Here is an 18,757-nt window from a genome sequence, read left to right on the forward strand (position 1 = left end):
CTCTGAAATATTGCCTGTGCCATGTGCAACACAGGAAAGGCAGGGGGAGATTGGAGAACTAAATACATGGCTAAATATCTGGTGTAAGAAGGATTGATTTTGTTTTTTTGAGCACTGGGCTGACTTTTCATTGGGAAGCAACCTTAATGCTAAAGGTGGTTTGCACCTAAATGGAAGGGAGTCTGCTGTGCTGGGGGAGAGGTTTATGGGAAGGCTGGAGGAGTATTTAAATTAGGATCGAGGGCAGAGGGTGAATTGGATTATAATGGGGCAGACAGGTCAGACAGGGGTCAGCCTCTATTGGTAGGTGGAATGGGGAAAGATGGGGAGGGCTATGGCAGGTGATATGAAGGTTCCCATGTTACAAACAACCATTGGAAATGGTACTATTTGTACTAAAATAAAAACATATGGAACATAAGTGTGTAAAATGTGATAGAGAATTAAAGTGTTTGTTCACCAATGCCAGAAGTCTGCCAAGCAAAATAGGTGAGTTGGAAGCTCTGTTGTCACAGATCAGCTGCGGAGCTGATCTGTGTCTTACTATTTGCATATGTTCTGATGTAAGGGGAAACTCTGTGCTGGGTTCTATTAACCTTACCTTCGTGAAAAAGGAGACATATGGTTTTTGACTTTTCTTATACCTTAAACACATTGCTAATAGCACTAGCTATATATTTATATTGTAAATATTGATATGAATATTTGCACTGTTTTGCACTTAAAATCGCCATTTTATGTCCTTCTTTTGGTGTGTAAGTAAAAAATGTGGCACTGTCATGATTTATTTAGTTTGTAAATGTTGGGTTTCCTGTCAGTAAATTTCACTTTGGGGGGAGGGGTTGGCAACACTGCTTACATTCATTCTGCTGTTTTAAACCGGCCATAGATTGTTCGAATCTCAGCCGGTTCAGCAGGAATCAGCATGTATTACACAGGCTGAATGTACCCAAGTTGATCAATCAACTTGGGAACCACCAGCCTGCTGGACTTTACATGTGATTATTGCTAGCGGCTATTATAGCCACCAGCAATAATCACTGTGTTCTCCTGGCGGGGACAGCTTCCTCCACCTGGAGAACACAATAGCTCTGCAAGAGGGATTCCACTGTCAACACTGTCTGCGTTGATTGGGTAATCAAGAGATTTTCTTTACTGCAAAGAAAATCGCTCTGTCTATGGCCAGCCTTAGTTAAAATTCAAAGTCCTCTGATTCTCCCTCCCCCCACCCTACTCTGATATGTAATCTTCTGGTGCTGTAGGGATTAATATGAGCAAAGGAACCCATCATGGGCACTCGTCAAAATTGCTATGCCAGTCCTTTTAACCTCTTCCTCAATTCATGTACTATAGCCTACATCAACGAAGCGTGATTCTCGAATATAGGAGGAAGACCTTTTATTCATCTGCCTGTTCCATTATTAGACCACTTAATAATGGAAGTTATAATACAACTTCTATGAATGGAGGAGGTAGGTGGAAAGGGCTGTACAATAGTAGGAGATTTATTATTTGACAGTTCAACACTTCTAGAGACATTCTAACATTATATTCCCAGGATGGTTAAAGATAAAATGATTAATGTAGGATTAACTTCCTGGAATCCACCTGCCGTTAGCTCAGGCATGCAAATAGAAAAAGATATGCTTAGGCAAGAAAGCCCCTACTCTCTTACTGAAGACTCCTGGTATGTATGATATAATTTGCATAGGCATGAAAACCAGGAAGTAACTGAAGAAATGTTAAAAGAAAAAAGTTTAAAACAAGCAAATATGATATACTTTCCTATCCATTTACTAACGCTAGCAGCATAATGATCCAAAGTAGTCAATGGTCATTGAGAGAGTGAAGTTCCACTTAACATTAGCATATGGGCACTTAATATTTTTCATGTAACCGTTGGTAACACATGATTTTTCTTTATGCATTTGCTGCAACATATAACCTGATCTCTATTTTTGCATCAGAGTACCATACAGAGGTGTGGACAGTTTTATGCTGTTTGGTTATCTAGGAAGATATTTTTGTGACCCTATTATAACATTTAGGATTGTGAATACTTACATTTCCTGCTGCCTGCACCACCAGAAGTCTGCTCTGTTTACAAGAAATGTTCAAGTCTGCAGAGAAACTTAGGCTGGCCATACACTATACAATTTTCTTATTCAATTTCCTTTAGATTTACCTTAAACTATGTAGTGCAAGGGCCTGCCTGATTGCATACACATTGAAAGTGTTTAGGTTTGACCCTATATTACATGGTTTTGGTAAATCTAAAGGAAAGTTGAACAAGAAAATTGTATAGTGTATGGCCAGCCTAACACATCCCAAAGTGTCAATCTCCTGTGTCCTCCAAAGTGCTCAGGGGTTTCACCTGTTGAACTCCATGCACAAAAAGAACACATGGAGATCACCAGGAGCAGGCATTGAGCGCTGCAGGAGACCCAGTAGGCTGACACTGCCAAAAGTGTTGGCGTGTCTGTATACATGATTTTGAGTGATGTTCTGAAGGTGTGAGCAGCAGGAAAGGTATGTGCTCTTTTGGAGGCTCTTGCTGCAATAACAAGTTTACTTTAAAGATAAAGATCTATGTGCGGAAAAAATATTTTGACAAATTTTCAATTCAACAAGCTCAATGATGTTGAAAATTGTCACACTGTATAATTAAATGATAAAATTGAGTATTGATTTTTGTTACCCGGCATCTGTGCTGTTGCCACAAAGTACAGGATCCTTCTGACCTTCAGTTTTATAAAACAAACCTGTTGGCGGATAATAAAAAGTTAAAGCAAAATATATAATGAACCTAAAAACATTCATGAAACAACAAACAGATAAGACTCGATTCACACTAACGCTACTTGTCAGCCTGACAAGTCGCGCTCCCTCGCGGTCCATTGACTGCTACAGGACCCGTTCTAATAGGAGCGACACAAGTCGCTCCGACTTAGAAAAAGGGTCCTGTACTACTTCGGGGCGACCTCGGAGTGACTTGCATAGACTTCCATTATGTGAAGTCCATGCAAGTCGCTCCGAAGTCGTGGTGCATGGGAATGCACAAGTCGCCCCCGAAGTAGTACAGAGTCGTGCCGCCCCAGTGTGAACCGACTCTTAATGTCAGTCCTTCGATGTGATGGACAGGGACAAGATACTGACACTTGCCTACAAAAATGTCTGTTTTATCTCATGCCCAAGAACATAATTACTGAATATTGTCTAGATGAAACCACTGCCACACAATCTTACGTAAAATAGATAGCTACATAGTTTGGTTGAAAAAAGACACCAGTCCATCCATTTCAACCTATGATGAGTGTGTGTGTTTGCAGTTAACAGTACATTATAATTATATACATTATAATTGTACATTATATACCCCTGTATGTTGTGGTCATTAAGGTGCCCATCTAATCAGGATGCTCCCTGCTGATACCACTGCTTGTGAAAGAGAATTCCACATCCTTACCGCTTCTGACAGTAAAGAACCCCTTATGCAGTTTAAGGTTAAACCGCTTCTCTTCTAATTTTAGTGAATGGCCACGTCTTTTTAAATTCCCTTTCGCTGAAAAGTTTCTTCCCTATGCTAGGGTCACCAGTACGGTATTTGTACACTAATACAGTATATCCCCTCTCAAGCGTCTCTTCTCCAGAGAAAATAAGTTCAATGCTTGCAGTCTTTCCTCATAGCTGTTGTCCTCCATTCCCCTAATTATCTTTGTTGCCCTTCTCTGGACTGTCCAGTTCCAGCACATCCTTCATGAGGACCGGTACCCAGAACTGGACGGCATTCTTTAGATGCAGCCGGACTAGAGTCTTGTAGAGTGGGAGAATAATCGTTTTATCTCTGAAGTGAATCCCCTTTTTTAAACATGCCAATATTCTGTTGGTTTTTGCTTGCAGCAGCTTGGCATTGCATGCCATTGCTGAGTTACTAGGACCCCCAGGTCCTTTTCCATCTTAGATTCCCCCAGAGGTTCACCCCCTAGGGAGTAACTTGCATTCCTATTTCTGGCACACAAATGCATTACCTTACATTTTTCAACATTAAACCTCATTTGCCATGTGGTTGCTCACCCCATTATTTTGTTCAGGTCTTCTTATAAGGTTTCCACATCTTGTGAGAAAAATATTGCTTTGCATAGCTTAGTATCTTCTGCAAATACTGACATTATGCTGGTCATCCCATCCTTCAGATCGTTTATGAATAAATGAAATAGGATTGGTCCCAGGACAGATCTTTAAGGGAACCCCACTTTTCAAACCTGCCCAATCCAAGTACTCCCCATTTATCACCACCCTCTGGACTTGCCCCTGAAGCCAGTTTTCAATCCAGATACTCACCCTATGGTCCATATCTACATACCTTAGTTTATACAGTAAGCGTTTGTGGGGAACTGTATCAAATGCCTTTGCAAAGTCCAGATACACCACATCTACAGGCCTTCCTTTATCTAGATGGCAGCTAAATATTGTATATAGTCCCTTATCATCCCCTCCAATAGCTTGCAGACATTTGATGTTAGGCTAACCAGCCTGGCCTGTAGTTCCCAGGGATATACAGTATCTCACAAAAGTGAGTACAATCCTCACATTTTTGTAAATATTTAATTATATCTTTTCATGTGACAACACTGAAGAATTGACTCTTTGCTACAATGTAAAGTAGTGAGTGTACAGCTTGTATAATGCTGCCCTCTCAAAATAACTCAACACACAGCCATTACTGTCTAAACCGCTGGCAACAAAAGTGCTCTGGCCAATACCTTTATTAACCACTTGCCGAACGCCGCGCGACTATCTACGCCGGAGGTCAGCCCCTCACAGGCAAAGCGACATAGGTCTACGTCGCTAGCCTGTGAGGGTCTAGGGAGCGCGCGCGCGCGCCGCCGGAGGCGCGCTTCCACTCCCGCGTGGTCATGGACCCCCCCGCGCGTGTGACCGGCGGACCCGATGTCCGCCGGTCACTCTGTGATCGTCGGGGGAGAGGGAGAAAGTCAGGCGGCTTGTGTAAACAAGCTGCCTGTCATTCTCCCCTGTGTATGAAGGATGATCATACGGTTCTACTATGTAGAACCGTTGATCACTGTTCATACATCTGAAGCCACAGCCAATCACAGTAGAAAGCACACCCCTAGGGACATACATAGCCCCTCCCTTTCAAAAAAGTTAACCCCTTCACTGCCAGTGTATTTTTATAGTAACAGTGCATATGTATAGCACTGATTACTGTAGAAATGTCACTGGTAACCCCAAAAGTGTCAAAAATGTCAGTCAAAGGTCCGATCTGTCCGCTGCAATGTCGCAGTACCGCAAAAAAATCGCAGATCGCCGCCATTACGCGTTAAAAAAAAACAACAAAAATGACAAAAATCTTTCCCTTTGTTAGTAAACGCGATAACTTTTGCGCAAACCAATCAAAATACTTTTTTTTGCGATTTTTTTTACCAAACATAGGTAGCATAAAACAAATTGGCCGAAAATGTTAAAAAATTCTGATTTTTACATTTTTTTGGGGGGGAATTTTAGATAAAAAAATGTGAAAAATATTGCTATTTTTTCAAAATTTACGCTCTTTTTTTGTTTATAGTGCATGATCAAAAAATCGCACAGGTGATCAAATACCACCAAAAGAAAGCTCTGTTTGTGGGAAAAAAAGGACGCCAAATTCGTTTAGGTACAGCGTCGCACGACCACGCAATTGTCCGTTAAAGTCACACAGTGCCGAATCGCAAAATACCCCCTGGTCAGGAAGGGGGTAAAATCTTCCGGGGCTTAAGTGGTTAAGTATGTTCTTAAAGCACTCCCATTTTTCCCCAGTGTTCTTTGTTCCCAGGATTCTATCCCATTTAATATCGTCTAGCATAGAGCGCAGTTTAGAGAAATTGGCTCTTTTGAAGTTCAGTGTCTGTGTATTACTCTTATGTTTCCCATTTCTGTGATTTATACTGAAATTAATTGACGTATGGCCACTGTTTCCTAAGTTGCCCCTTATTTCTACATCCGCAATCAGGTCTGTATTATTCAAAATTAGTAGGTCTAGTGACGCATTGTTTCTCGTTGGTGCGTTCACCATCTGACCCATGAAGTTTTCCTGCAAAACATTTAGGAAATGGCGAGCTTTAGACTAATGTGCGGCTCCTTCTGCCCAGTCTATATCTGGATAATTAAAATACCCCATTATAATGAAATTTCCCATCCTTGCTGCCATTCCAAGCTGTGATAGGAGGTCCGCCTCCCCCTCCTTCCTCTGGTTGGGGGGCCTATAACATACGCCCAATATATTTCTTACCATAGGGATTCCACCTCCTGCCTACTGAACCTAACCGCTGGCTAGCTCTACATCTGGACCCTCCCCCCATCACCTAGTTTTAAAGCCCCTCTAACTTTTCAGACATCTTCTCTCCCAGTACAGCTGCACCCTCCCCATTTAGGTGCAGTCCGTCCCTTCTAAAGTGCCAATAACTGACTGAAAAGTCGGCCCAGTTTTCCAGGATTCCGAACCCCTCCTTTCTACACCAGTTCCTCAGCCACTTGTTAACTTCCCGGCGTGGCTCAAGGTGCAGGTAGTATTTCCGCGAATACTACCTTGGAGGTCCTACGCCTCAATTTAGCTCCTATGTCCCTGAAATAGTTTTTTCTAGGACTCGCCACCTTCCTTTAATTTTGTCATTGGTACCCATGTGTACTATGACAGCTGGGTCCTCCACAGCCCCACCCAATAATTTGTCCACTAGATCTGTGATGTGCCGAACCCGAGCGCCTGGTAAACAGCATACTGTTCGGCGCTTGCAGTCTTTGTGACAGAATGCTCTCTCTGTTCTTCTAAAAATTGAGTCCCCTACCACCAGAATCTGTCTTTCCTTAGACCTCACTCCCGCCCTCACTGGAGGAGTTCTTCCCCTGGCAGCTAGGCTCTGCTCCAGCATTGCTGGTCCCTGACTGGTTTCTCCAACATCATGCAACAGGACGCATTTATTGGGATGTTCCAGCCCAAGACCGGCCTCCTTGACTCTTTCCCCTCTACCCTTCCTAACAGTCACCCAACTACTCTGCTCGGGTGCCTGCACCCTTGTATCTCCACTGGCCTCTGTGCTGGCCCCTGCCGACACCTGCCAGGTGTTTTCCCAACTCTCCTTTAGTATAGAGATTTTTTCAGTGATACCAGTTGCTTCCCTAGATTCAGGACCTGAGCTTCCAGGGAAGCAATGTGCTTACATTTTGTGCAGCTGTAATCGTATGATTGAGGAACGCATACATGCCACAAGATGTGCACCAAGTTGTATCTCCACACCTGCCAGGCATCGTACCCACTAATCTAATGGGGATTGGGAATTAACCTCTGTCTGAAAAATTGTTAATTAGCTACCTGACTCTAATTTCTCAGCAAACAGTTACTCCTCAGCCACACACAGTTAACACTCAACTCTACTCAGTTACATCACAGTACTCAACAATACACAGGTACCCGACAATACTCAATTACTCGCAATACTTCAACAATATGCAGATACTCAACACTACTTCGTTACTCAAAAATACCCAGTACTCAACAATACACAGGTACTCAACACTACTCAGTTACTCAACAATACACAGGTACTCAAAAATAATCAGTTACTGAACAATAATCAGTTATTCAACAATACACAGCTACTCAACAATAATCAGTTACTCAAAAATACACAGGTACTCAACAATACTCAGGTACTCAACAATAATCAGTTACTCAACAATACACATATACTCAACAATACACAGGTACTCAACAATACTCAGGTACACAACAATACACAGCATTAATAAATGCTCATGTTGTATATGTCCCCACGGTGCCACATCCCAAAAAGTACAAAACCAAAAAAGAAAGCTAAAAAGTCCCGCCCCCAGGGGAATTTCCTTTCTTTTTTGGTTTTGTACAACAATACACAGGTACTCAACAATAATCAGTTACTCAACAATACACAGATACTCAACAATACTCAGGTACTCAACAATACTCAGGTACTCAACAATACTCAGGCACTCAACAATACTCAGATACTCAACAATGCACAGGTACTTATCAATACTCAGGTACTCAACAATACTCAGGTACTCAACACTACTTAGGTACTCAATAATACTCCGGTACTCCACAATACTCAAGTACTCAACAATGCACAGGTACTCACAGCCCTCAGTAGTACTCAGTTGCTCACACTACCCCCTCCTAAGCCAGTGTCCCTACTACACACAGTCAGTCAGTCTTTATTATATATGTCTCTCTGCTCCTGCGCAGCCGCCCCTGTAAACTGACACTTGTCAGCAGCTTATTTTGATCAGCCTGCCTCTCACTGCTCCTGCAGCTTCCCTGTCACACTCCCCATCCGGTCATTAGTTTTCACTTACTCACCACCTTTCCTGTCAACAGACACCTGTCAACCTGTTATCTCACGGTCTCCCGGTCCCGCTGTCACTCCTATTCTCCTGGTCCCACTATCACTCCCATTCTGCCCTCTCGGTGGTTCACGCCTGCTGACGCACTTGGTCTCCAGGTCACCCGCCACCACTCTTGGTCCCCTGGGACACAAGTTGGAGCTGTTTACAGGCCCCACGGGAAACTATGACCTACGTTTGGGGCACTTTTAAGGATAATATATACTGCAACTGTATGACAGGCTTATGGGTGATGGATTCACCAATGAATCCCAAATTACCATGCCCTCTATGTTGCCAGGTTCCTATAAACAAATCAAAAAACCTTGATCAGGCACCTCCTAACAGCCGCTCGAACTGTGATAGCTAGACACTGGCAACAAAGCAAACCTCCATAAGTAGCTAAATGGGCTTGTGAAATAGGCAGAATTGACATGGTGCATATGATAGCCCGGGATGAGGACAAAACTGAACCCTATAAACTCATATGGACGGTTTGGTCCCTTTTTCAATGCGCTTTAAATTTTGAACCTGTCATATCAGGTACGGTTTGAATGCTTTGCTGTGTCCAGGATCTCCATGTTTGTGTGCCTCTTTCTCCCCCGACCCTCCACTTTTTTTTTCCCTACATCCTCGCTTTCCATATGTCTTCTCTTACCTTTTCTCTTTATAATACCAATATGCCCTCCTGGTTACTAAGGACAGCCTCTCCTATTGGTAAATATAGATGTTGTTCTGTTTTTGCTCATACCGTACAGGAGTAATTTTCATAATTTGGTTACTCCTCTCTTACAATTCTACTTGCTATGCTGTTGGGTAACTGAGGATAAGACAATATCCTGAGTTATTGGATATGTGCTGTATTACTGTACTTCCAAGCCTCTGTGTTTGTTCTGATGTATTGTACACAACTTCTGATTTTGTCCTGTATTGTTTGAAAATTCATAAAAAAAAAAGATTAAACATAAATGTCAGTCCCTCCCGTTCAGGGCTTTTCCTCGCCTCCCAAACTGGCTGGGCTTTTTTGTTAGAGAGCTACAGTTATAGGCCAAACCCAAACTTTTTTTACATTTAGATATAGGAGAAAAGAGTTCAAACAGTACAGAAAATGAATAGGAAATCTCCCCGCTTCCTGTCTATGTGATGAGTTTCAGACATAACAGGAATTAAGAGGAAATCCAATAAAAGGGGACACATTATACATAGTGAAGAAGGGTTAGAACCTCTCTCAAAATCTTGTCTGTTTTGTACAGGGTGGTGCGGGGTTAAGAAGCAGCCGGACCAGAAGTCCAAAAGCTGCCTAAACCAGCATCTAAAGAAGATCCTTCTGAATATATATTGTTAAACTGCCCTTGGTGATGATCAGTAAGCTTTGACAAAGTCCAGGTTCTTTCCTGATTCTTTTTAAGCTCTGAAAAATGTGGACCCTTTTACCTTTAAAATGGTTTGGCTTTATAATGAACATAACTTTCAATAAGTCAGCTTCTGGACTCTATGATTTCCTCACTGCCCACCAAGATTTAATTACTGTCTGTGTCTGGGAATGGAGGGGGGTTGTTGAAAACAGATGGTTTTACTGCTCCCCACCCAAATTCTGACATTACAGTATGACAGGACTGCACACATACCAAGGCCATGGCATTTGTAACTTGGGCTGCAGAATTTAACAAGAGTTACCCCAAGTCATCCATGCTTGGTTCGCATTAGGGATGCAGTCCCGCAATGTAAAATTGACATTCAGCAATAAAAAAAAAAAAAAAAGGCCTTAGCAAATGGCAATAGTTTACCATTGAAAGAAAGAACCCTTAGGACAGGGACCTTCAAACTATAGCCCTCCAGTCATGGGCATCCGCAGAACTTTTCCCAGGGGGGGGGGGGGTGGGCATCGTTTTAAGGTCAGTCATGCTCCCTTTTCAACAATGTCATGAAGGGAAGGGGCTTAGTCATTATCACATAAAGAGCAGGCATTCAAAGGTTTGAGAAACCTGATGCAAAAGCAAAGCTAACCATCTCTGTTTTGGGTCTCTGCAGGCGGCGCATGCATGCACACGACATCAGTACGTGCTGTGACGTCACGTGCCATGCCTCTGTGCACGGGGCAACAAAGCTCCTCAATTTCCTTGCCCCGGGCTCCTCCTCTCCTGGAATGATAGCCTGGTGCTGAAGACAGTGGTCCATGCGGCTGCTGGTGTCAGTCACCGAATAAGCCGCGACTAGCAAGTATTTATTTTTAAAGGGGAAAAATAAGCCGCTCTTTACCAGTTTTCAGAGCACTGATCACCGCTCACTTGCCCCGCCGCCTCTCTCCTCCTCTCGGCCTCTCCTCCTCCCCTCCTGACTGACGTCAGCGGGGAATCCTCTGCCCCTCCTGCTGCAGGCAGCTGGCAGACAGGGAGAGGAGAGAGCTGGTGGGTCACGTGAGCGGCAATCTGAAAACTGTTAAAGAACGGCTTTGAAAACACATACACAGACACAGGGGTGCGGGCGCACAGAATTATTAAACATACCAGACAGGATAGTATAAAGTGGCTTAACCACAACTTTAAAGGGTAAGTTAAGATTCCAGGGGGGGGGGGGGCACTGCCTCCCCCTTGTGAATACCCATGCCTCCAGCTGTTGCGGAACTACACATCCCATGAGGCATTGCAAAACTCTGACATTCACAGACATGACTAGGCATGATGGGAATTGTAGTTCCTGAACAACTGGAGGGCCATAGTTTGGAGACCCCTGCCTTAGGGGAATATAACCTCACTTCATGTCCAAGTGACAGGTGCCAGACAAAACAGGAAGTGAGGAGAAATCTCCCGAACAGGGACACAGACAGCCTTTCTAAACTGATAGTAAAAAATCTTCAAAAAGACACAAACAGCACATAAATTCTAGAAATTAAAAATATTAAAAAAAGGGCAATCTACGGGGAGTTTGCCGGTTATCCCTGTGTTTGTGTGGGACCAGACGTGCGGTAGGATAATTGGCTTCTGCCTAAATTTGCCCTGGTACATATGTGTGATAAGGACCTTAAATTGTAAGTTCCTTAAGGGCAGGGACTGATGTGAATGTACAATATATAAAGCACTGGCAATAAATAACAATAACGCTACCCTAAGACCCCGTTCACACTGGGGCGATCCGACTTGCCGGGGCGACCTCACAGGTTGTGGCGCGCAGCTCGCACCGCGACCTCGGAGCGGCCGGCACGGACTTCATAACATTGAAGTCAATGCAGGTCGCTCCAGGTCGCCCCAAAGAAGCTCCGGACCCTTTTTCTAAGTCGGAGCGACTTGGGTCGCTCCTATTAGAACGGGTCCGCAGCTTCTCTATTGCAGGCGACCTACGGTGACCTGTCAGGCGACCAGGTCGCCTGACAGGTCGCCCCAGTGTGGGCAGAAAGTAATAATAAAATGTGTGCAATAGACATATTTATATTATTTAAGTTGTTTAGAGAAGATGTATAGTTATATGAACTTATACAAAAAGGTGACCCGGAGAATCAACCCGAGAAATGCGGCCTAAGCATAAGATTATATAAATAGCTTTTACATTTTTTAAATGCGTTATGATGTTTTGGAGCATACATTTTAAAGTCCAGGTAATATAAAGAAGCCTGGGCAAAAGCATTCTGTTGTGTGAAGCAGAGAGATATTCCTAAATGGGTGGTGGCTCAGGGCTGGTTAAATCATGAGCTGGCTTTTCCCGGAAAATCCGATCAAGAGAATTCCTCCTCGTAGTTTTTAATCGCCCCAGAAGGCCATCACAAAAGTGTCATTGTCTCACAGCTGGATTCCCAAATTCCACAATTTGGCTTTGAATAGCCATAGGGTGTTTATTTAATCTAATATGACTATGATCTAATAATCTTGTATGGTAATTGAAATCATGAGCTTGCTGAGTTTAGCGCTTTAAAATCCAAAATCCTTTGTGTTTTCCATCCCGGTTTTGTCCGTCTCGCTCTCTCATACTGCGTCTCATCTGTTCTGTGTTTAAGGCTATTCAGGGGCTCTGCCCTCATCAGCCAGGGCTGGTGCATCTGTCGGAGTTAGTTTGTGCTGATTTGCAGCTATGTCTGTTCCTGGGTTTGGGTAGGCTTTTGTGGGGTCAACTCACTAATGCGATATTAGTGACACCAGACTTATTTGCATAAATGATCACATGCAATAATTTAAAAGGTAATTCATTAATAAAGAAAAAATATTGAACATGGAATACAGATCGATTAAGCTTTATTAATATCAACTCATTAAAAAAATTGTTACTTATCTGGTACAGTCAATATTTTAGTAATGCAAAAAATAAAGTTTAGAGCAACTCTTCACTGGCTAGTAAGTGGGAAGAAAACAATGTATCAGTGTGTGAATGTCATGTGGTTAGCTCATGAATGTAAATTATTTGTAACATTGTATTAGAGCAGGGTTTCTCATTTCATTTCAATGGGCTGGTGTACCTGCCAAAAAATACAAGGAAAAATTCCCTGCACCTTTCCTAAAATGCAGCCATACAGGAACCGCATAGTGTTTTTGTACCATGTGGTTTCATACACCTGAAAACGTGCTGCATATTCCGATGCAGAGGATGCATTAACAACATTAGAACCCCTCACATCTGCATAAGAGCAGCGCGTTTTAGCTGTTAACGCTTCTGGGTGCGGGACAGAGTGTTATTTACACATTGTCCTGCACCCACAACAGCAGGAACCTAGCCTTAGCATGTCTTCATTGATCTGACTCTGGTGCAGTGTTACAGCCTGTAAAAAAAAAAAAAAAAACTGAAATAAAAATATAATAAATAAATAAATAGCTCATTATTAGAATAGAAAAGAATATAAATTTGTTGGGGCTTATTTACACTTGTGGATGGGGGAAGGGTGGCAAAAATTAATGAATTAATTAAAATTTATTAAGAATTAAACCAAGTTTTTACTGCCCCCATTTTCCTTAACCACTTGCCAACCAGCCGCCGCCTATACACGGCGGCAGGTCAGCAGGTTCCCGAAAACCGCTGTACCTGTATGGCGATTTACGGAAGAGATCCTGTGGCGCCTGCGCGCGCCCATTCGCCAGCGGGGAAGCCGAGGCACGGGGCCAGTGCCTGCGATTGCTGCTGGGCACCTGCGATTGCTCCCCTTGGAGAGAGAACAGCGGTCTGCTGTTGTAAACACTCAGTAATCATTACAGGGCTCCTGTGTTCCCCCTATTTAGAAACACAGGTCCCTGTGATGATTCCATAAGTCCATGCCCCATAGAGTTAGAAAACACCCCCTAGGCATACAATTAACCCTTTGATCGCCCCTGGGTTAACCCCCTCCATGCCAGTGTCATTAGTACAGTAACAGTGCATATTTTTAGCACTGATTACTGTAGTAATGTCACTGGCCCCCCAAAAGTGTCAAAAATGTCAGTTAGGTGTCCGATCTGTCAGCCACAATGTCGCAGTCCCGCTAAAAATCGCTGATCGCCGCCATTACTAGTACGCTTATTGTGATTTTTTTTTTTTTTTTTACCAAAATGATGTAGCAGAATACAAATTGGCCTAAAATGATGAAAAATTTAGATTTTTAATTTTTATTTTTATTGGGAATCTTATATAGCAGAAAGTGAAAAATATTGTTTTTTTTTTTTTTTTTTTTTTTTCAGAATTGTCGCTATTTTTTTGTTTATAGTGCAAAAAATAAAAATTGCACTGACAGGTCCCAGAAGACTGCATCCACCATTCAGCGTGACTCGTGCATGATCAGTGGGCACCCAGTTGTGAAGCCGCAAGCTGTCACAGCCGGATGCCCATAGTGAAGATGCCGATGCCGCAGAGGGAGGACAGAGGGTGAAGACGGCTGGGCTGAGTGCACCACTGGATCGTGGGACAGGTGAGTGTCTGTTTATTTAAAAGTCAGCAGCTACAGTTTTTTTTAGCTGCTGACTTTTATTTTTTTCACAGGTAGCTGAAACAACCGAAGAGTCATCAGCTGTCAATGGGTTTCCCCGCTGACAGCTGAATAACAAAAAAGGTTCTGAGTAACAAAAAACATAACGAGGTCAGGTCTGGTATGGATTTGGAGGGAAACCCCACGCCGAAAATTTAAGAAAAAATGGCATTGGGTCTCCCCCAAAATCCATACCAGACCCTTATCCGAACATGCAGCCTGTCAGGTTAGGAAAGGAGGGGAATGAGCGAGCGCCCCCTCCTCCTGAACTTTACCACGCCACATGCCCTCAACATGCTCTACCCCCACCCCAAAGCACCTTGTCCATCCTTACTCTTGGTCTGAAATAAGGTATATTTTTGGTAAATTAATAATGCATGCAATATTTTACTCTTAATGAGTTAAGCAGTTTGTCTTGTCCTGATCCGACCTGTATAGCACTCTGTTCCTGTCTATCTGTCTGCAGTTGCCCAGCTAGGCAACTCCAGGAGTCCCATACTTGTTGTTTTTCTGTAGTAAAAAAGTTTATCTATATCTTCAACGGCTCTGAGAAGACCCAATGTACTGGTCCCTGCCATTTCCAGTGACCAGTACATTGGGTCTTAGCCAGAGCCGTTGAAGATATAGTTGGACATACACGCCAGTATATCTACCCTGACCCTGTACCTGCTTTTCTGTGTCTGCACTGTGCTCAGATCTCTGTTCCTCCTCTGCCCAGGATTTTCTCTTCTCACTTCTCACTCTCCCACTCAGATCCTTTAACCCCAGGAGCTTCTAAATCCCCTAGACATGACCAGCAGTTCTCTGTAACAAATTGGCTGTTTCCATGTATAAAAAAAAAATCACACAAAGCTAATGAACTGACAAATAAAGAACAGATTTTTTAACCTGACAGGCAGTTGTTAATGAGAGATCATCAGTGTGAGCAATTGCACAATGACAGGCCATTTAAAATTAGTGCATACTCCACAACACTACAGCCCATGAGAGACCTTGGCCTCCAGAAGAATGTGTGTCTATTTACCTAGCTACTTCCTTTAGCTTTGCATCAATTACCTTTTTTTTTAACATGACAAACCCCATGTTCAACCCGCAGCCTTGAGGACAAAGGCATCTCTTTTCTTCCTGAGCCATCACCCGCCAACTTCCAAATCTTCATGGACATCTAACCATTGTAGTTACTGTTTTTTTTTTTTTTTTAAAGCCCGTGGTGTGTGAAACACACTCATGAGACTTCCACCCGGTGCATAAAAAAGTGCACTAGGCGTACATACGGCCCTTCTCCGAAAAGGAAGGGCCCTGACCCTGATCCCCCGGGGCGCAAGGCTCCTGACAGGGATTGAGGTACTCACTATGGCCTGCCCAGCCGGAACCAGGCAGACCCCCTTCTCCAGGGGGACTGCCGAAACAGCCCACCCCAAGTACTTGGTGGGGCTCCCCCGAAGGAAGACCCCATGAGAGAGGGCAAACTAAGCCAAAAGGCCATATCCACCCCCTCCCAAGACGTTCAGGGCAGGCCCGAGGACCTACGCCGTACTAATCATGCAAGTGACAACCAAAAAGGACAAACGTGTAGTTACTATACTGCTATACTACTTACAGAATTTTGACACCCCTCCACATTTTCTTTACTCTTAATGCTAGCGCATACAAAGACATTTTAGATGATTGATACTTATAGCAACATGTTAGGGAATGCCATTTTAGAGTATCATGACTATGCCCCTGTAAGCAAAGCCATGTCCAGAAAAATATGATTTGATGAGCTTTGTGTGGAGGAACTCAAGAAGCCCATACAAAGCCCTGACCTTAACCCTACTGAACACTTTGAGTGAACCAGAATGCTGTTTTCTAGTTAACATCAGTAACTGGGCTCCCAAATTCCCTTTTAGCTTAAGGGGCACAAATTTTTACAGACATGCTTCAAAATCTTATGGAAAGCCTTTTCAAAAGAGTGGAGGTACAAAGAAATGGGGTGGGGCGAAAAAAAACAAGTCAATATAGGGGTGATGATCAGGCGTCCACAAACTGCTGACCTGTGGGGGAGTTTATTAAAGCTGATGCACACAGAATCTGGTGCAGCTGTGCATAGAAACCAATCAGCTTCTAGCTTCAGCTTGTTCAATTAGGCTTTGAAGATAAAGCCTGGCAGCTAATTGGTTACTATGCACAGCCGCATTAAATTCTGTGTGCACCAGTTTTAGTAAATCTCCCCCATATTGTAGCTATGATACTGTCAGAATCCCTCTCATTGTCTTTTGGCTATATAACCCCCATCACTTTAAAATAGAGGGGAGAGGAATTTCTTACCAGCGATGAATAATTTTCAAGTAACTTTTTAATTCCTAAATAGTGATTTTTTTATTTTTTTACATTTTGAGTGCTGATAAAATTTTTATGATATACACTCTCAATCAAAAATGCAGTGGATCATAACATACTGTATGAGCATACTTCATAAATGTGATTGTATTAATAATGCAAAGCTACAGTGCCTCCCTGTGTGCTTTATCACGTCAATGTGTTTAAATGGCATTTCATCATGTCCACTTTGCATCTTGATCTTTTTTATTATGCCACTGAAAGAGGCCTTTAAGGTCAGATAAGAAAAAAATATATATGAAATTAAATTCAAACACAAAATGTGTTTCTGTAGATATTCTTCATTCACAATTACTGTATTGATGTGTCAAATGCAAAAAATAGAGCATGCTAAATTTAGAAAAGGAGGGCAGCACAATCTGAGTAAATGTCCAACATCTGAGTGTATATAGAGCCTCATAGAAGCTGAAAGTAATTTTTGCCTAATTTAGTTCCAAATGTGTTTGAGCAGCATATATTTATTACCTACTTTTCTACAGGTCAGTTCCTGCCATAAACCAGAGTAAAACTCTTCCTCTAGGTGTAGCATGAAACGACATTCTGACCTCTCTTTATGGCTCTCAATTGGTCCCATGCTGACAAGGCCATCTTTTCCAATGGGCATGCCCGGCGGTTTCCTGGGGGCCCCACTTGCCAAGGGGCCCCACATGGATGGCAAACTGGCAATTACTGTCCCTGGTGGTCTAGGGCCCCCCCGTTGTCCGCCGGCCCGCCCCCCCTTGTTTTCCGCCGGCGGTGGCCGTGGTGGCTCGAGTCTGCACTGCACAGACACTGGTTGCTAAGGCCAGCCCGATTGGCATCTAGCAACCAGTGACGTTAGCAGAGCAGACCCATGATGAACAGCGCCGCAGCGGAGGACTCGGAGGAGGATCCTCCTCCTCGTCGGCTCGTCCTCCTCTCCTCTCCGTCGGTCTCCGCGCCTAGAAGACTGGCTCCGCCTCCGCCTGCTCCACCCACCTCCTCCCATGTGCAGCCGTTGTGAAAAAGGTAAGGCAGCCAGCCCAGCTGCCAGGCTGCTTGATATTCTTTTTTTAACTCTCTCTCTCCATGAGATCGACACAAGAGACAACTACCTGTCCTGGAGGATATACCTTACTATATATTGGTCCCTGTAATATGTATATAGTAAGGTATATATCCTCCAGGTAGTAGTTGTACAGTACTCTCTTGTATAGTGTTCCCTGTAATGTGTATATAGTCTATATACATATTACAGGGAACACTATATACTACAAGAGAGTACAACTACTGCCTGGAGTATATACCTTACTATATACATATTACAGGGACCAATATAAACTACAAGAGACAACTACCTGGAGGATATACCTTACTCTATACATATTACATGGAACACTATATACTACAAGAGACTCTTGTAGTATATAGTGTTCCCTGTAATATTTATATAGTAAGGTATATACTCCAGGTAGTTGTCTCTTGTAGTATATATTTGTCCCTGTAATATGTATATAGTAAGGTATATACTCCAGGTAGTAGTTGTACTCTCTTGTAGTATATAGTGTTCCCTGTAATGTGTATTCTCGTGGGTGATTGTGTAGGCAGGGGGCTCCAGTGCACTGCATTGCCCAGGGGCCTTTAAGGCTATTAAGATGGCACTGCATGCTGACCTCTAAAAAGCCAGCACAGGATTGCTCCTTCTTATGAAATTTTATTTTGCAGGGAAGCAGTTACAACATCTTTGAAATGCTTAGCATAACTGCTTCACTGCAAAATCAAATTTCATAAGAAGGAGCGATCATGTGTCGGCCTTTGATTTATATGGATTCATGTTGGAAGGGATAGACAGAGCACCGACACACAGCTCATTATCCTTTCGATGCGGTGGAGCTTGGGGGAGTTTGTATACTTCAATATGTTTACTTGAATTGCTCCTAAAAAATAAAAGAGCACTTCCTGGTATGTGAGTGAACCTAAGCACTTACAGTATGTGCCTACAACCTCAAAAATTTATATCTGCTGTGTGAGATCTAAGGCACTGCTGTCTTTGACTTCTAGTCTAGCCTAACATGAGGAAGCAAA

General features: G+C 43.1%; 1 protein-coding gene across 2 annotated transcripts in view; it reads right to left on the bottom strand.

The window, feature by feature from the left end:
• LOC309557913 (sodium channel protein type 2 subunit alpha-like) overlaps positions 1 to 18,757 on the bottom strand; it is a 244,726-nt gene that overhangs the window by 122,577 nt on the left and 103,392 nt on the right. For both annotated transcript variants that reach the window (XM_082260781.1, XM_082260780.1), the window contains exon 8: positions 2,699 to 2,762. In XM_082260781.1, coding sequence (XP_082116907.1) covers positions 2,699 to 2,762 — 64 coding nt within the window. The remainder of the gene's footprint in view (positions 1 to 2,698; positions 2,763 to 18,757) is intronic.

This window comes from Pelophylax lessonae, assembly GCF_965119305.1.
Source record: "Pelophylax lessonae genome assembly, chromosome: 6".
Taxonomy (NCBI): domain Eukaryota; kingdom Metazoa; phylum Chordata; class Amphibia; order Anura; family Ranidae; genus Pelophylax; species Pelophylax lessonae.